Source organism: Chrysochloris asiatica, unplaced genomic scaffold (assembly GCF_000296735.1).
Source record: "Chrysochloris asiatica unplaced genomic scaffold, ChrAsi1.0 scaffold00063, whole genome shotgun sequence".
NCBI classification, from domain to species: Eukaryota; Metazoa; Chordata; class Mammalia; order Afrosoricida; family Chrysochloridae; genus Chrysochloris; species Chrysochloris asiatica.
In genome coordinates this window covers 11,066,703-11,087,686 of record NW_006408581.1, presented here as the reverse complement: position 1 = coordinate 11,087,686, position 20,984 = coordinate 11,066,703, and the positions used below count along the sequence as shown (strand labels likewise).

General features: G+C 34.7%; 1 protein-coding gene across 2 annotated transcripts in view; it reads left to right on the top strand.

Moving 5' to 3' along the window:
* Positions 1-20,984, top strand: part of KLHL1 (kelch-like family member 1) — a 514,835-nt gene that overhangs the window by 211,021 nt on the left and 282,830 nt on the right. For both annotated transcript variants that reach the window (XM_006864306.1, XM_006864307.1), the window contains 2 exons: positions 320-456; positions 15,828-16,024. In XM_006864306.1, coding sequence (XP_006864368.1) covers positions 320-456; positions 15,828-16,024 — 334 coding nt within the window. The remainder of the gene's footprint in view (positions 1-319; positions 457-15,827; positions 16,025-20,984) is intronic.

Sequence of the window (20,984 nt, the reverse complement as noted above, 5' to 3'; positions counted from 1 at the left end):
GCTATGAGTCAGAACCGACTCCACAGCACTTAACAACACCAAAAATAGTATTGTACAAACTGATTCTGTAGGTAGATAAAAAATAAAATTGAGTCTTAAGTGAAGAGAAACAATAAAAAAGATAGAAGAAAATAAGGAGAATGTTTTGTAAGGAAAGAATATAGCACAATTTTCTAAATCAGTTTAAACAGTAAAATCCTTAAGACAATGAATACATTAACTGATTGATGAGTCTGTTCTCTGTACGTTATTCTGGTTGACAATGGATATTTTTATTACTGGCATTCATGGCTTAAATTCGATCCTGTGTCTCTTACAGGCTGGTTCTGAGTTCTGTCTCTGACTACTTTGCGGCCATGTTTACAAGTGATGTTTGTGAAGCCAAGCAAGAGGAAATCAAGATGGAAGGCATAGACCCCAATGCCCTCTGGGACCTTGTTCAATTCGCATATACAGGTACTATAAATAAATGATAGCATCACAGTGATGTCTTATTGTGAACTTTAGCTAATTACGTGTCACTAAAGGAGTCTTGGTGTGGCACTGTGGGTTAATGCGCCAGACTGCAAAGTCAGTTTGACCTTCAAGGTCGGCGGTTTAAGCTCACCAGCCGCTCCTTGGAAACCCCTATACAGGGTTTATGGGTCGGAACCGACTTGACGGCACTGCACAACAACAAAGGTTTTAAAGCTTTAAAAAATACTAATAATCCTAGCCTGCATCTTCCAATTTTTTCAATTGAAAGATGATCTAGTGAAGAAATTCATTCTTATTTGTCGATGAAATCACAAAACATGTATATATTGATAATATACCCTATACCTTTCCACAAAGGAAATAAACTGACTTAGCAAAAGAAAGAAATAGCTAAATGAATGAGCCTGGGAGCAGATCAGGAAGGGAATAAATAATTAGGAATGGTTTCTAGAGATACTTGTTGTTGTTAAGTGCCGTCGAGTCTGTTTCGACCCATAGCGACCCTGTACAGGGTTTCCGAGGGTGTAAATCTTTACAGGAGTAGAAAGCCTCATCTTTCTCCCGTGGAGCGGCTGGTAGTTTGGAACCGCTGACCTTAAGGTTCGCAGCCCGATTCGTAACCACTACGCTACCAGAGCTTCTTAGAGCACTGGAAAGGAAAATTTATACTAATTAAATTACTTTTGGAAGTCATGACTTCAGGTAACTTCCCCCCTCTCCCGCCCCCCTGAAATGTGTGAATTCAGGATAAAATGTTAACAGCATATTTAACATGAATATTAGTTGAACAGAAAAATGGTCTTATTTTTTGATCTATTATATTAATGTTTTCTACTTCAGCACAATCAGGTAATTTTTCAATTTAACAAACATACATTGAATACTGCTCAGTCTACACTTATTGGTGGTAGCTGCTCTGCCAAATAAGTTAATAAGCGGGCCACGTCATTTGCCCACTGGAAGCTCACAATCCTGGTGGAGAAAAGAGTTAGACACAGGAATAAACATGATTCAAGTCCAAATGTTAAATGTGAATTGTTATTGTTAAGTGACCCCATGTACAACAGAACCAAACACTGCCTGGTTGTTGTTGTTGCGGCTGCTGTGTCAATCCGTCTCAGAGAGAGTCTTCCTCGTTTTCACTGACTCTCCACTGCATGGTGTACTTCTCCAAGGACTGGTCTTTCCTGAGAACATTTCCAAAGTATGAGAAACCAAGCCTTACTATCTTCAGTTTCAAGGGGCAATCAGGCAGTATTTCTTCCAAAACACATTTGTTTATTCTTCTGGCACTCCATGGTACTTTCAATATTTTTCACTGGCACTGTATTTCAAATGTATTGACCCTCCTGTTGTCCAGTACAACTTTGCTTAGGTTCATTTGCAACATTTCACTGACTTTTCAAGATTATAAAGTGTTTTAACTCTCTTAGAAAAAAAGAAAGAAAGAGAAGTGGCATTATAGTAAAATCTTGTGAGAGTAGTGAAAATAGATAACATGGGTTAATGATTTGTTTGTTGTAATACTTTTATTTTAGAAATGGCATGTGATTCATATTGGATGAACACTCAACTATGGTGTGAGATGAACACAGGGTGGCAGATTAAGACATCATTATCAAATCAGCAGTTACCATGTTGAAGCATTTGTGTTTCATTATCATTTCTGGAATCAGGAAAATTAGAGGTAGTATTGTAAAGATTGGTCAATATTTCATTCTGTTGTGCATAAGGTTGCTATGAGTTGTGCATAGGGTTGCTATGAGTTGTGCTTAGGGTTGCTATGAGTTGTGCTTAGGGTTGCTATGAGTTGTGCTTAGGGTTGCTATGAGTTGTGCATAGGGTTGCTATGAGTTGTGTGCATAGGGTTACTATGAGTTGTGCATAGGGTTGCTATGAGTTGTGCATAGGGTTGCTATGAGTTGTGCATAGGGTTGTTATGAGTTGTGCATAGGGTTGCTATGAGTCGGCACCAACTTGAAGGCACCTAGCAACAACAACAACAACAAATTGTAAACATCAGCCAGTGTAACCAAAAAGTTCTGGAACTGTGCTAAATATAGGCTTAACGAAGAGAGGCATTTACTAACATTAAACGAAAACCCAGTAAATAAAATGTGTTTGCAAAGGAAAATATACATGCTCTGGTTACTAGCTGACTCTCAAAACAGCAAAGAGCTAAACAGTTTCAGACTTCAGTAATGTTTAAATAATACTTCAATATGGATACAAATTAAAAGTGATGTTATAAAGGAAACATTGGTCTCTGAGTCAAGAGATAGCAAATATGATCAAGTTATTGTTTCTTCGAAAGGAAGAATCATGAAAGAGCTATTTTGGGACTGTCCAGCAATGGAAAGGCATAGAGCCAACACTCAGAGCCTCCATGGCCTGGCAGCTTTACTTTTCTAGTGTACAAAAATAGGTCAAAAAAGACTCAGCTCTGTGCTGCATGAAGTTAGAAGGTATTTCAAAGCTCCCTGCGGAATATAATGACCTAGATTTTGGCTCTGCTTCTTAGAGAGCAGACAGGATCCAAATCTGCCTCTCAGCTGCCACTATTACTTTGGCCTTTGCTCCAATGCCCTTATCTCCCTGTCGCTTGATAAATTTCTAATTGCTAATTTACAGAAATGTGCTAGACATGAAAATTACTTCCATTACTTTGTCTTTATGTCCAATATAAGAAAGTACAACAATAAAAGAGATAAAGTGAGAAATAAAATCAAAAAAGGAAAATTAGGACACATCTGTGTATCTATTCAGTTAGCTAGCTGATTTCTAAGATTTTCTTTAATAGAAACTAAAAATAAAAAGTATCCAGATAGGAGGGGAAAATAATGAATAAGCAGGAAGATTTGTAGACTATAAGTCATTTCAGGATATTTTCTTAAGCTTTGAGACTTGAGAGATTGTGATGAATCAGTAAGGGCCAACTATGTCAAGAATTTGTATGCTCTGTGTTGATAGGTCAGAGTGCTGAAAATCATTTACATTTGCATATGTTGTGGAAATCATGTAAGATGTATAAGAAATATACATTGTTGTTATTAAGTGCCGTCAAGTTGGTTTAGACTCATAGCGACCCTGTATAGGGTTTACAGGACTAAATCTTTGGGGGAGCATAAAGTCTCATCTTGATCTGTGGAGCAACTGATGGACTTGAACCATTGACTGTGTGGTTTGCAGTCCAGTACTTATCCTACAGAGCAATCATGCACCTCAAGAAATATACGTAGCTAACTTATTTCATTAATTTAAAAACTAAAGGAAAGACTGTGGTAAATTTTTTATGATGATAAGCTTCAATTATCACATGTTGTGCACTGTCAAGTTGGTGCCTACTTATAATGAGTATATATATAGGACAGAGTAGAACTTCCCAAATGGTTTTACTTTGTTGTTGTTGTTAGAAACCATTGAGCTAGTTGTGACTCATGGAGACCCTGTGAACAACAGAACAAAACACTAAAACACTGCCTAGTCCTGTACCATTCGTACAACTGTTGCTATGTTTGAGTCAATTGTTGCTGCTTCTGTGTTAATCCATCTCCTTGGGTACCTTCCTCTTTTTAGTGGACCCTTTTCTTTTCCAGTCATGATGTCCTTTTCCATGGACTGGTCTCTCTTAATAACATGGCTAAGAAATGTGAAACAAAGTCTTGCCATCTTTGCCTCCAAGAAGCATTCTAGCTGCACTTCTTCTAAGACAGATTTGTTTGTTCTTTTGGCAATCCAAGGTACTTTTAGTATTCTTTGTCAACGCCATAATTCAAATACACAGATTCTTCTATGGTCATCCTTATTCATTGTCCAGCTTTTGAATACATATAAGGTGATTTAAAAAAAAAAAAGACAACAACAAGTCTTAGGTCAAGCTTACCTTAATCCTCAAAGTGAGAACTTTGCTCTTTAACAGAAGATTTGCCTAATGTAAGATATCACTTATTTCTTGACTGCTGCTGCCATGAGTGTTGATTGTGGATCCAAGTAAAATAAAGCCTTTGACAACTTCAGTTGTGAAATCACATCATGATGTGATTGGTCCAGTTTCAAGAATTTTCATTTTCTTTACGTTGAGGTACAATCTGTATTGAAGGCCATGTGGTCTTTGATATTCATCAGTAAGTACTTCAATTCCTCTTCACTTCCTGCAAGCAAAGTTGTGTCATCTGCATAGTGCAGGTTGTGGTTGACTCTTTCTTTGTATAATCCAGCTTCTCAAGTTATTTACTCAGCATAGAAATTGGATAAGTATGGTGAAACAATACAACCCTGGTACTTTCATGTCTTGATTTTAAAGCATTCACTATCCCCTTGTTCTCTTTAAAGAACTACCTCTTGGTCTATGTACAGTTTCTTCATTAGCACAATTAAGTTTTCTGGAATTTTCTTTTTTCTCAATGTTATCAATAATTTGTTATGATCCATACAGTTGAATGCCTTTATATAGTAAAAACAAAAATCAAACAAACATAAGTAAATATCTTTCTGGTATTCTTTGCTTTCATACAAGATCCATTTGATGTCAGCAGTGATATCCCTTGTTTCTTGTCCTCTTCTAAATCAGGCTTGAGTTCTGGCAGGTACCTCTCTATGTAGTACTACTACCAGTTTTGAATTATCTTCAGCAAAATTTTACTTGCATGACATATTAATGATATTATTATTTAATTTCTGCATTCCACTGAATCACTTCTCTTTGGAATGGACACAAATATGGAGCTCTTCCAATTAATTGGCCAGATAGCTATGTTCCAAATTTCTTGGCCCAGACCAGTGAGCACCTCCAGCACTGTATCAGTTTGTTAAAATATTTCGATTTATAATCTGTTCGTTCCTGGAGTCTAGTTTTTTGCGAGTTCCTGTGGTGCAGTTTAGACCTCTTCTTTCAATACCATCCCTTTTTGTTCATATGCTACTTCTTGAAATGGTTGAACACTGACCAATTCTTGGTACAGTGGCTATTCTTTCCAGCTTCTTTTGATGCTTTTTCCATAATTCAATATTCTGCCATATAATTATTGATTCTCTTCTTTCAGCTTGAGAAATGCTGGGCATGTCCTTCCCTTTTGATTTTCAGACTGCAGGTCTTTGCACATTTATTTATAGTACTTTATTTTATCATTATGTGCTCTATTTTGAAATTTTGATTTAGCTCATTTAATTATTTCTTCTAGTTGCATTTAGTTCTATGCTACGGAGCTAGTTTCAGAGTCTTTTCTGACAACCTATTTGGTCTTTTCTTTCTTTCCCATATTTTTAAGGACCTTTTGCTTTCTTCATGTATGATATTCTTGAGGACATCCCATTACTCCTCTGGTTTTCAGTCATTAGTGTAAAATGCATCAAATCTTTTCTTGAGATAGTCTTTAGATTCAGGTAAGATATATTAAAGGTCATAACCTTGGCTGTTGTGGCATTGTTTCAATTTTCTTCAGTTTGAACCTGAACTTTCATATAAGTAATTACTGATCTATCACACATTCAGCCCCTGATTTTGTTTGGTTGGTGATGTTGAACTCCATTATCATTTTTACAGATGTTGTCAATTTGATTCCTGTGTGTTACAGCTGGTGATTTCCACGTATATAGTCACCATATATGTTATTGGAAAAAGGTATTTGCAATGAATAATGGCCTTGCAGAATTTTATCATGTGATCTCCAACATCTTTTCTATCATCAATGCCACATTTTCCAGCCATTGATCTTTCTGGTTTCCTACTTTCTCAGTCCAATATCCAGTAAATATCAATACATTTTGATTGCATATTTGATCAATTTCAAACTGAAGAAGTTGGTTTGCTATTGTTGTTCTTAAGTGCATTTGAGTCATTTTTGATTCATAGCAACCCTGAATAGGGTTTCGAAGGATCAACTGGTGAGCTTGAACCTCTGACCTTGTGGTTCAAACTGACCTTGCAGTCCAGCACATTAACCCATAGCAGCACGCTGGGACTCCAAAGAAGCTGGGAGAATTCTTCAATGTCATCATCATTTACTTTGGCAGTTGGTGTGTAATTTGAGTAATAGTGATATTAATTTGTCTTTCTTGTAGGTATATGGATATTATCCTATCACAAACAGTAGTGTACTTCAGGATAGACCTTAAAATGATCTTTTGGAAGAAGAATGTGCTGCCTTTCCACTTCAGTTTGATATTCCTGTACTAGTAAACCATATAATTGTTTGATTCCAAATGGCCAGTAACTTTCCAATTCAGCTCAATGGTGTTAATCTTTGTGTGTTCCATTTAATTTTTGACGACTTCATGTTTTCCTAGTTCATACTTCTACATTTCCACGTTCTGATTACTAATGAATGTTTTCACATATATTTTTTTTTTTCTCATTTTGAATTGTGCCCCATCAGCAAATGAAGATCCTGAAAGCTTTGTTCCCTCCATGTCATTAAGATCAGCTCTATTCTGAGGAAGCAGTTGTTTCACAGTTGTATTTTGATTGGCTTCCAACCATAGGAGCTCATCTTCTGGCACTATATCACACAATGTCTCCCTGCTATTCATAAGGTTTTAAGTCACTAACCCTTCTGAAGTGTTCAATCTCTCCTTCTTAATAGTCTGTCCTAGGCTGGAAGTACAATTGAAACCTGTCCACCATGGATAATCCTGCTAATATTTAAAATACTGGTGGCATAGCTTCCAGCATAACAGCAATACATAAGTCACCACACTACAACAAACTGATAGAATAGTGGCAAAATGAGAGAACCCTGGTGGCTCTGCACTGCTAACCCAAGAGGTTCAAATCCACCAGCCTTTCATAAGGAGAAATATGTGTCTATCTGCATCCTTAAAGTTTTTTAGTTTCAAATGAGTCAGAATAGACTCCATGTCATTAGGAAACTTTACAGAAGCAAATTGCCAAGACTTTTCTCTCACAGAACAGTTGATGGGGTTGAACCTGCTGACCTTTCAATCAGTGTCAAATATTTAAACATTCAGCCATCAAATCTCATTCAATAAACATGGAATTTGATCATCCTTCATATGAAAACAAGCTAATAATATAATTTCATTTAGTAAAAATGTACAGTAAGACTTGGGAAACATCCTCCTTGCCCACCCTTTCTTTCCCACAGTTGAGCAGATTTAATAAGCAGGAATAGGATCACAGACTTGATAGTATTCCCATAAGAAGTAAAACAAATATTTGGAGTTCTGTTATGGCTCTGTAAGATAAGCACTGGGCTGATAACTGCAAGGTCAGTAGTTGAGACCCAGAAACTGCTTCTTAGAAACCTTATACAGATCCCTATGAGTCAGAACTGACTCCTTAGCACTCAACAAATTTAGATGTATTTTTTTATGCTAATTGAGAAAAGTAAACTTTGTATCAAAGGGTGAAGGGACTGGTGACAATAGCTCAAAAGGAATAAAAATATTATTTTTAAAAAAAGAATCTGATAATAAAAAGTGTACTTATAAATATGTAAAGTAGAACAAACATTAATAGAGTAAAGACAAACAGATTTGTCCCGAGAGTTAAAGGAAATTTTCTTACTAATATGCAGTTTTAAAATACGGTAATAAAAATGGTGCTTTCTTATTGAAATATTAAAATTAATTTTACTTAAAAGACACCATAAAGTAAAATTTTTCACACACTGAAAAAGTTTAAAAAGGAAAAGAAATGTAAACATATACTAGTGTTGATTATAGTTGTGTAACTAACATGAGACAACCTTCTACATTCTTAACTAGACTATGAATACTTCCAGCATGTCTTCTTTAAAACTTCATACTGAAATTTCTTCACTTTTCACTAGGAAATATGAATATGATGTTAGGCATTAAGAGGGAGCACAGGTCCATTTAAGTAAAAGTGTTTCGTATGAAATAGTGCCCTTTCACAACTGGTGCCCTAAATTTAAAGTTTGAATTTATAAGTACAATCACAGGAATATGTATTTATAAGTTTACATATCATTTTTAAATCAAATTATAATAAAGTGTGCAATGTTTGAGCACATACTATCTGAAAAGGGTCTCAGCAGGTACAGGAGGCAGCAAAATGTAAGTTTAGGCAGGATGGATACAACTGAAAATGATATAACTCTTTAAATAAATTGGGTAGTAAACAATTATTGAACCAAGGCAAGTGAAAAATCTCTCTATTTTCATTTCCAAAGTAGTGACAACTAATCATTGCTATCTACTTGATGGTTAGTGTTGTGTTAAACTAACTTATAATCAGTCTTTTTAAAACATTTGCCCATATGTAGCAGCAAGAATTGATACATTTGAATTGTGATATTGGAAAGGAATATTGAAAATACTATGGTCAAAAGAAAAACCAAATATGACTTGGAAGAAAAGTACATCCAGAATATTTTTAGAAGCAGAGATGGAGGGATTTCATCTTTAGTATTTTGGACATGTTATCAGAGGCATCATTCCTGGAAAAAGACACCATGCCAGGTAAAGTGGAGGGTTAAGGAGAAAGAGAAAGACCCCAACAAAAAGGACTGGCACAGTGACTGCAATAATAGGCTGGAATGTAACACAAATTGTGAAGAAGGCTCAGGACTGGACAGTGGTTCATATGGTCACTATGAATAGTAGACAATTTGTGGACACCCAACAACAAGAGATACCATTGTACTGTAGTTTACCTTATCTAGAAATAGACAATGGGGAGATTGTCCTTTAAATTTGCAATAATTTCTTTGGTTTGGCATAAATGAAGGTAAGGCTGCACTGGAATGATTCTACAGGGTAGCTTCGAGAGTAGGGAATCAGAGTTGAAAAGTAATACTGATGCTTTTCAGTTTTGCAATATTTTTATTTTAAAATCAGAAAGTTAGAGATGTATAGAACTTTAGAATTTCTATCTAAATATTTTGTATTTTATAGATGAACATTTTATTCTGGTTAAGCCTTTCGTGAAGAATTGATGCTTTTGAGTTACGGTGTTGGAGGAGAATATTGAAAGTGCCATGGGCTGCCAAAAGAACCAATAGATCCATTTTGGAAGAAGTGCAGCCAGAGTGTTCCTTGGAGGTCAAGATGGCCAAACTTCATCTCTCATACTTTGGACATATTGTCAGGAGGGACCAGTTGCTGGAGAAGGATATCATGTTTGGTAAGGTGGAGAGTCAGAGAAAAAAGAGGAAGACCCAATGAAATGGATTGGCCAAGTGGCAGCATTGATGGACTGAAGCATGGAAACAGTAGTGAGGTTGGCCCAGAATCGGGCAGTGTTTTGTTCTGCTGTGCATAAGGTCTCTATGAGTCGGTACCGACTCGAAACAACAAAGCCTTTGGTGAAAAGCAGAAGTACCAGAGACATACTTTGAGAATTGTTATTTCAAATAATCACTGATAAGAGCATGAGATAAATCAGGAACTTCTTGATCTCTTTTGAAATAATATGAGAGGACATTTCATTTTCTTCATTACTTTTGAGCAAGAGTGGCTTAGTTGTAGAATTCCCTCTTTCTGTGCAGGAAACCTGAGTTCCATTCCCAATCAATGTGCCTCATATACAGTTGCCACCTGTGTGTCAGTGGAAACTTGCATAGTGCTATGATGCTGAACTGAACTTCCAGGCTATAACTGGAATTCCAGACTAGGATTTGCTTTATGTTCTTATATTCACTATGTAGGGTAGATTTAATATATGAGGATGAGTCAAAAGTTAATTGCACTCCTGTTATATTAAAATGCCTTTTTATGTCCATGACTGATGTCACCATTTAATATGCACGTGAAATGATTCTGTTGAATAGACAAGTGACAGTGGACTATGTGGCAAATGATTTGCAAATCGGCCATGGCTCTGCCTATGAAATAATTCACAACAGACTTGTGAGATGGGTACCGAAATAATTCATAGAAGAGCAGAAGCAGAAGCATTTGGTCTTCTGCAAACAAAACTTGGACTGATACTTGAAGGAAGGTAAAAGATTCTTAAAATATAATTGTTACTGGTGATCATATATAGATAATTGGTGATGTGACAGGATTCATCTCTATGAGCTTGAGAGTAAATGGCAGAGTATGGAATGGAAGCATCCTCAATTGCCCACCAAAAAAAAGTTCAAAAGTCAATCATTAGCTGGAAAATTGTTGCCTACAGTATTCGGGAATTCTAAAGGGCCATTGCTGGAACACTATCAGAAAAAGGTTTAACAATCAACAGTGCTCTTTACATGTTTGAATTAAACACAGAGGACTGCTATCCAAGGGTGTGTGATCTTGCATGACAACACGTGACCACACAGCTCAGCCCACACTGTTGACACTGCAAAAAAAAATCATTTTGAAGTGTTAAAGCATCTTCTCTATAGTCATGATCTGCTCCTTCAAACTTTCACCTATTTGGTCCCCTGAAAGCAGCCCTTCAATGATGAAGATATACCTTTGATGAAGAAGTAAAAACGATGGTATAATCATGACTGTCAGCTCAGCCTAAACAATTTCTTATTAAGGGATTATAAAAAGCTTGTTGACAGATTTATTAAATGTGTTGAAAAGCACTGAGATTATGTCAAAAATTGATGTATTTGTCTTTTCTAAAAGTTGATTAAAATAAATTCTACATCCAAAGTGTGGCTACTTTTTGACTCACCACCCCCCCTTCGCCATATATAAGAAGTCTTAATGTGGCACTACAGAATAAACACTGAACTGCAAAGTTAGTTTGAATCACAAGTGTACAGTTCAAACTCACCAGTCGCTCACCGGAAACCCTATACAGGGTTGCTGTGAGTCGGAACGGGCTCAATGGCATGTAACAACAAGAACAACAGCAACCATATGTAACGATTTGTAAAATATTAATCATTACAGCTTATTGGAGTGACTTTTGACTGTCTTACTTTCAAAATAGTTGGAGTAATTTAAGTAGACTTTCATATTGCTGTGAATGACTCCCTGCAGGTTTGGTTCATACATCCTGTCAATGTAATGCTAGTTCACAGCAGGTAGCAATGGTGCCTGACAGTTAAGCACTTTAATGTCTAATTGTCTTCACTCTGTAAATGCACTAAATGACTCCCAAGCTTTATTAAATGTCAACTATGTGTTAAGTTCCTTGATGGGCTCTGAAAAACAATGCGCTGGATTTCACACAGTCCTTAATATTAAGGAGCACTCCCATTTAAGGTTTGTAATATCTACCTTTCAATAACATCCTTTGGTATAAAAATCATGAATTTTGAATTACAAAGACTAATATTTTCTCATTAGAGAATGGTACCCAATAACTTTTGAGAGCTAATATATTTTGCTTATATAGTGCATGATTTGTGTTCCAGCCAAACATTGTTGATCACATTATGAAAATAAAAGAGGAAATATAATACATTGGAAAAGGAAACTCTGGAGACCATTCTATTTTAAGGTTGTCTTCAGACTGATAGAAATCCCCTCCACATTTATCTCTTGCATAGGCCCTAGTATCCTGACATACCTGAAAATATATTGTGCTCATTGATGCGAAAGGGAAAAAAATCTAACAAATGTATGAGATGGATTTGCACGGTGACTAGTAAAGTGTCAGGTCCTGTAGAGAACTGATAAGGACAAGATTTAAATAAAGGAAGGTGTCCATCTAGCTCAAGCATTAAGAAGAAAGATAGAAAATTAAACTGCCAAATGACAAGCATTGAATTATCCTGAAGCGTTAACCCCCTTGTTAAAAAAAAAAAAAAAAGTTTTGCGTGTCATTGAATTTAATTAAAGGCTTGGTACTTGCTAAGGAACAGTAAGATAGCTTTTGCTTACTGCCAAACATTTGAATGAAATGACTACACATGTAGAGAAGAAAGGTTTAATGTTCTGTTTTCATAATAAAAATGTATCTTAATATATTCAGGCTGCACTTTACCATCTAAACTCCCTACAGAAATTTTTAATTGTAATTAAAAATTAATTCGTGTTTCATTTTTACTATTGGTTTAATTCAAGTGGCATGAATTATGTAAGCATAATTCATATGTAAGAATATTAGTTTTAAACTTCGAATTTTATTGGATGGCAAACTTCTGGTTTCAGTTTAAGAAATTGAGCCATTAAAGACTGGTTTTATTTATTATTGTTTCCAATTAATTAGAAATATCGATTTCAGCAATATTCATAGGATGCAGAAAAAAGCCTGCATATTATGTAAGGAAAAATGAAAATAAATTCAGTAAAATCAATTGTATATTGCCACCATGGCCTTACATTTTCCTCATTATACTAAGAAAATGTGTGTGTTTGCTTGTGTATGTGTGTGGTGCTGCTTATGAAACTAATTTGTGAAAAATTATTGTATCAAAACAGAACATAAAAATTATATATTATATTATACAAATTTTGTCTTCTTAAACTTTATTTGGATTTTTGCAGTGGGATTTTTAGAGAAATCTGGAATAAATAGCTATGTGACATTTATAGACAACAAAGGAACACTATTATCTCATATACTTTCTGCATTTCCATGTAAGAAAAATCTCTCAAGTGTCATTTGATAATCATAAATGCTTTTCTTCCTTAGAAAATTTGCTTTCATTTTTATATTGTTATTGCTCTCAGTCTTGTAATTGTTTACATTTCCATCTGCTTTGGGTGTTAGGAAGGCAGGTACCATATCAAATGCTATCATACCAACTGTTCAGGGGATATGCCGTGCTTCGTTGCTGCTGATAGGTTCCTTTGAGTCAGCTTTGAATAAAAGACTCTACATACAACAGATGTAAACTCTGTCAGTCACACCAATCTACAATCTTTGCTATTTTTGAGGCCACTGTTGTATCCACTGTGTAAGTCCATCTGGCTAAGAGTCATCCTCTTTTTCACTGACCTTCTATTTTACCAGTGATGATATGCTTTATCAGGAACTGTCCCTTCTGATCATATATACATGAAATAAAGTCTTACCATCCTTGCTCTAAGGAGCATTCTTCCAACTGAGATTCATTGGTTCCTCTGGCAGTCCATAGTATATTCACTATGCTTCACCAACACAATAATTCAAGTGCATCAATTCTTCTATGGTCTTTCTTATTCATTATTTGGTTTTCATATATATATATATAATGAGATGGTTGAAAATACTATGACTTGGGTCAGACAAATCATAGGCATCTTTGCAATTTAATATTTTAAATAGATCTTTTTTTTTTTTTTTTTTTTAGCAGATTTCCAAATGCAATCCATCATGTGATTTGCTGACTTATACGTCCATAAGGGTTGATTGTGAATTCAAGTAAAATTAAATCCTTATAACCTCAGTCTTTTCTCTCTTAATCTTGATGTTGCTTCTTGGTCCAGTAGTAAGGATTTTTGTTTTCTTTATGTTGAGGTATAATCCATATCGAAAGCTATAACCTTTGACCTCCATCGGTAAGTATTTCTTCTGTGCTATCAGCAAGCAAGGTTTTGTCATCTGCATATCGCAAGCTGTTAATGCGTCTTCCTACAATTATTATGATATGTTCTTCATATGGTCTAGTTATGAGTTGGAATCAACCAGAGGAGAGTGGATAATTTAAATTTATCAATATATTCTTGCCAGCTTGGGTATAGTTTCTAAGTTTGTGATGTTCCGAGCTTACTAATCGTGTTGATTCCAACTCATCACCACCATCTATAGGGTTTCTGAGACTGTAAATCTTTTCAGGAGCAGACAACTTCATCTCTTTTCTACAAAGCTGCTGTTGTGTTTGGATAGATCACCCTGTGATCAGCACTGTGCTACCACAGCTCCTTAATGTTCTGATGATACTACTAATTTTGCATAAGTTTCTTTATTCCTAACTGAAAGTTTTTATTATGACTATGTGGCACTTTAGGATAAGTATTGGACTGCTAACTGAGCTTACAGAAAAATGGGCAATGCAAACCCACTTATACTGGTTACTGTAAATTGGAACTAACTGCTCAAAATAGCACATAGGAAAATTGTTTCTTTTCAAAAACTCAGTTTTCAGGCTCAGGATATTTTTTTAAGGACTGTGTTTACAAGAGAGGACAACGTGAAGTGATGGAGTGCCTGGGGAGTTGAGACCCAGAGAGGGAAAGGGGCTGGGTGCTGAGGACCGTACGGGCAGGGGGACATGCAAGGTATACCCTTTTGTTAGTGGATGATGCATGGATGGGATGGTAACTAAGGCAATGAAACGATATAGGATAGAACAAATGTAAAACTAATGTTCCCCCATGTAAACTATCACTCAATACACAACAAAACATAAAAAAGAAAAAGAACTGTGTTTACAAAGGGATATTTTTATTTATTTTTCCTCATCAATAATTTTTTTCTTCTACAAATGTTATAGATTTCAATTTACTTTCAGAACATTGATAGGGCAACCTTCGTTAGTTTTAATTTATTATTTACTCTCAGTAACATTCTCATCAGAATTATTTGGCAGGCTATCTAAAGATTTACTGTGTTCATGGGTCAGGAGATAAAATTTTGTTGAGTCTTTATATCTCTGCAAATTGAGCTATAGATTTACTAAATATCCTAGCAGATTTTTTTTTAGTCTTATTCTAAAATCATTAAGAATCTGTGTAAACATAATGAACCTAAAATAACTAAAACAACTTTGAAAAAGAACAAAGTTGGAATAATAATATTACCTGATTTAAAATGTTATTGTAAAGCTGCAGTGATTAGAACTAGTTGATATTAGTCTAAACACAGACACATAAATGAAGCAGAAAAGAGGATCCAGAAATAAACTCTCACATTTAGGGAAAACTGGTCTCCAAAAGGTTCAAAAGCAATTCAATTTAGAAAGGACAATCTCTTAACAGTTTGTGCTGCCACAATCAGATATTCATGTACAAAAAAAAAAAAGAACAAATTTTGTAACACGGCATACATAATATATAAAAATAACTCAAGATGGATCATGGACCAAAGTATAAATTCTAAAGCCATGCATATTTTATTAAAAAATATAAGAGAATATATCTTGACTTTGGGTTGTTGTTGTTGTTATGTGCCGTGGAGTCGGTTCCGACTCATAGTGACCCTGTACAGGGTTTCCGAGGCTGTAAATCTTTACAGGAGCAGAAAGCCTCATCTTTCTCCCACGGAACAGCTGGTAGTTTTGCTGACCTTGTAGTTCTCAGCCCGATTCGTAACCACTATGCTACCAGAGCTCCTTTGACTTTGGGTTAATCAAGTATTTATTTGATGCATCAAAAACATAATTCACAAAAGAACTAATTGAAAAATTAGACTTCAAAAAAAGCATTGTGTGGGTTTTCTAGAAGCATCTGATGAGTTTGAACTGTGGATTTTTTGGTCCACAGATTTGATTAATACAATGATGCATATTATTTTATACTTTGAACAGAGTTTTATAATTCTATTCACTCCTGTTTAGGTTGCTTGGAATTAAAGGAAGACACCATTGAAAATCTTCTTGCTGCAGCGTGCCTTCTACAGCTTCCTCAAGTAGTGGAAGTGTGCTGCCACTTTCTCATGAAGCTATTGCACCCTTCTAACTGCTTAGGAATCCGAGCATTTGCAGATGCTCAAGGATGCATTGAATTAATGAAGGTGGCCCATAGCTACACAATGGTAAGGCAATTCAATATTCTAATAATAGAAACTATACTGTAAAATTAGATTAGAATAATTGGTATCCTGGTCTTGAACATCTTAAGTATAAAATTCATTTTGCATATTTGGTACATTTTTCATTATGTTTTATTGTATGCCATACATTATTTTATAAACTTAAGTTACAAATGACACTATATTAAACTTTGTCATTGCTTTATGGTTGGAATTACATTGAACAGAAAACATAGAACATATTGATTACTAGAATTAAAAAATTTGTATATATTAAGCTGTTGTAATTGTTTCCTCCATTTGTCACTGCAAGTACATTGCCAAGTTTGGCCTAACTTCACTTTCTTTTGCATTTTTTTTTTCTCAAACTCCCCATTACGGCATGTTATATTGATGTGGCTTTGTCTGTATAATTTGTGGGAAAGTTATAAGTGTTATTATAATAAATGTAGGATTGCAGAACAGCCTGGCCCTTCAATAGTAAGGAAAATATTTGTATTTATGTGCATAAATCAACCAGATTAATTTGCCAATTTGATTTTCATTATGATTTTAAACTGAGCAATTACCACTAAGTAACTATTCTTACAATAATTTAAACCTATTTCAAATGTTCATAATTAAATGTCTACCTATCTATCCATTTATTTTAATACCTTTATGAAGATACTAAAAGTCATTGAAATATAAACTTTAAATATGTGAACTTTTTTGTATCACTATTGTTTTTCATATTATCTCTATTCTAGAAAACAATAAGCTGTTAAAACAGGTTCATACTCCTCATATTTCATACCCAAGTGTTAACAAATATTAAACATTTAATACAGTAGCTGGTGAATAGCAATCTCTAGATAAATGCTTGCTAGTTTTACCTTTATTAGTAGAAGCAATATAATGTTCTTTTCTTAATCATTCAGAAAGACAGTGGTTAAAAATTATAGAAGTTTCCCATTCCAAATCATAGAAATAAACTTAACATTCATTAAGCTTTACATTTGCTATTTATTACAAAACTCACATTATGAATTAAAAGTATTTTCAAATCACTAATAAAAATAAGCCAATTAAAAGTTTGTCAATCGTAATTCTTCCAGCTTTGATATTATTTTTTTCATTTTCTTCTTTAATCCCTTAAGCAGATTAGTAAATTTAATGAAATATAGAAATAAAAGGAAAGAGATATATGGCATAATAGGATTGCCAAATGCTTCCACAGAAATATTCCACCTCAGGGCCCAACACTATTGAAATCATATGAAGCATATACAATTGATGTAAACAAATATTTCATCAACTAAAATATCCTAGTCCAACTGCAGTCATTTAATGATTCATGCCTCATTTTAATTAGTAGCTCCTTGTTTAGCTAACCTAAAGAACAATATGCCTCCGTGTCCAGAGGGATAAAGTGCCTTCTAGTCTACTTTGAAATTATTAGCTTAGTAATAAAAAAATGTTTTCCTTCCAGCTGTTTGAGCTATTCTTCAATTTACTACATATTATTAACAAATTCTTCTGGAGACTTAAAAATAAATGTTCTTTTGAAAAATATATTTAAAACAAAACAGTAGAAGGGTTCTAGCTAAGATAACCAACATTCTAAAAAACTTTTTAATTTTTCTTGAGACTTTGCCTAGACTATATGTCCTGTCATGTTTGTTGAAATCTATGAATGAATGATTTTTTTGAAACATGAAACCCTGGTATTCCCCAGATGTTCGTAGGTTTAGCCAAATACATCTACTAAGCAGTTGTGTTCCAAGAACTCTATTTTTCCTCAATCTCAGTACTCTAAAACAAATGTCTTGCATCTCCATCACATATTTATGCATATTAATTAGGCAAATATTATCATCTGATCTATTATATTTGTGCTTTTGAAGGAGAATCTATTATACCATTTTTTTTTTCTTCTTCTTCTTAATTGCTTTAAGAAAACGTCATCCACTTTTCCTACTACCACTAGAACTCAACTCACTTCTTTACTGGTCCTAAATTGTTTGTTTTATTGATCATTGTATAAGTAATGTTTATTTTGTTATTTTTGGTTTTCTATCTACTCTTTAGTTAGTCTATTTCTTGAGCTCTTTACCTCATCTTTAAAGTTCAAATCATAATTAGATGTTTATGTATCCTGATTGTTTATGTGTTTTGCCATCTATCCTTTCAGCCTTCAATTCTCTATCCACTAATGACAGTTCTTAGAACACAGGGTGATTGGTGTTCCTAACCCAATCTTGATTTAAGCACAGACTAAAAATAACATGCTCAGCATCCATATTTTGAAATGCATGGCCCTCCACACCCAGTTTCGAAAATGCTAGTTGAACAGCATGATGAACATGATTAATATCACTGAACTGTTTATGTTATGCTATAGAAGAAGCACTGGACCTCAAAATTGATTTGAACCTCAAGGTCAGTGGTCCAAACTCACCAGCTCCTCCTTGGAAACCCTATATAGGGTTGCTATTCATTGACTTTATGGCACTTAACAACAATGAAGGGCTATATAACTGTTGCCATAAATATCATTATGTAATTTATTCTTTGTTATGTTTTTATAATGGATGTTTACAGTGTCTTTATAAGCTCTTTATGATAGAGCTTATATTTAACCTTCTGTGTTAAATTTGTCTTATTCCAACAAAGTGTCTTGCATCAACATGAGTTCATGATACGTTGTAATTAATTCTCCTATTTACCTAATGTATTCTTCTAGAATTATGAGTTTCAGCACCTCTGTATTCACTGGTTCAATAAAACTCCATATGGTTTGCCTCTGGCTTTCTTTCTAATCTCATTTCCTGCCATTACTTTTTCTGTTCAAACACTTCCAGTTACATAGGACTTCTTAATGTCTTTTTACTACACCAAGCATAATTCCACCTGAAGACTATTGCACTTGTTCTTTCTGCTTTTTGCCTAAAACACTGTTTCATCAAATGATTACATTCCTCTTCCCTTGTCTCATTTAAATGCCTGCTCAAAAGTCACTTCCATAGAGATTTCTAGTCTATACGTTGTTCATAGATTACCTTCAAAACACTCTATCTCCATAGACTGCATTATATTTTTAGAGTATTTATTAGTTACTGACTCTATATTATATATTCTGTTGTTCTTGTCTATTCATCTCATTAAAGTAGCTGTTCTTTAGCAGCAGTATATTTGTAGGTTGTTTTCTTTAACTTCTGTAAGTATGCACAGGCTCAGATCAGTGCCTATGCAAATAGTCATTGTTGAATGACTAAGTGAATAAATGATTGACTGCTGACTAATATTTACCAAGAACTGAAATAGGCACTGGGGATGCAATGGATGGAGCTCTGGTAGCGTAGTGGTTACGAATCGGGCTGTGAACCTTAAGGTCAGCACTTTGAAACTACCAGCTGTTCCACGAGAGAAAGATGAGGCTTTCAGCTCCTGTAAAGATTTTACAGCCTCGGAAACCCTGTACAGGGTCGCTATGAGTCGGAACCGACTCCATGGCACATTACAACAACAACATACAATGGTGAAGAAACTAGCAAGAAATTACTTTTTTAGAATCCAGGAAAATGTATTGAATGCAAAGAAAAAATCATTATAAATGATCATTATGTATTATATGCAGGTACATATATAAATTTTAAACATATGTATGTGTATGTGTGTGTATGTGTTTGTATGACTATATATGTAGATGTAATAAATGCTACAAAAAATAAAATTATCAGTTTATATAGAAGAATAAGGAGACCTGGTGGATCATTGATCAGCTCCTAATCTAAAGGTTGGTGGTTTGTGCCCCATCTTTAGACTCAGTAGGAAAGAGATGTGATAGTTAGCTTCCCTAAAGTTCACGGGCTTCGAATCCCGATGGTACAGTTCTACAACACCTTATAATGTTGCTCTGAGTCGAAATTAACTCAATAGCAACAGATTTGTTCTTAAAGGTTATTATGAGAGTAAACCATGGCAAGTTTTTCTAAACCATCAATGCTTATACAATAATATTAAGAATGAAGTGGAACTGAATAGGTTTCATTTTGTTTAGCTGGGTCTGGTGAAAAGAGATTTGGATAAAATTCTTATGATTCACTAGTGAGTAATTGTTGTCATGACTAATTGATACTGTGGCAACAGTAACAATAGAAGTTCTGTAACAAAAAGAGGGGAGTAGTTAATGTTACAGTCCAGGAACAAAGGACCCTAGGACCATCAAGGAAGAAGAGCAAGAATGGAATGTGGGACCTTATCCAGAGAAGCAGGGACACCAGAGATGGAGGCAGAGATGAGGACATGGAGAGAGTGAGCAGCTGAAGTCTCTGGACTCGTGGATAGAGAAAGCCTGTGTGTTTGCAGACAGGAGACCTACTTGCAGAATATGACCTTTGGTTGTTTAAGTGATTATATATTCCTGAGTATATATTCTTGAATATAATGATGCACCACTGCATGTTTTTGAATAAGTAGTGTAGGATGAACTTTGGACCGAAAGGTCATTTGAATTGCAAAGTTGGTCATTCAAGCTCACCAGCCACAGCTCAGAAACTGTATACAGGGTTGCTATGAGTCAGAATTGAATCAATAGCACTTAAAAACAACAACAAGAAGAAGAATTGATTTAAGACGAGATGGGGAAGAGGTACCAAAAGTTGAGGTTAAACTTCATTTAGCTGCTATTATAGTAGTCTTGGAAATTTAAATGGTTGTCTTGAATTAGTCTTGTTCCATAGGATATGGTGAAAACTAGATTGATTCAAAATATATTTCTGAGGCATAATAAATGATATTTATTAGGGGTTTGCATGTAGATATGTTCTTTCAAAACTTTCAGATTTTTTTGTTTACTGGAAACTAAACTACTGAGTTTGTTATAATCAATACAAGATCACATGCAAATTTTTATTTATTCTTTAGTTATTTAATCCTTTTTAGAAATTGAAACCCTCCTCACAATGTGTGCTCAAGCTAC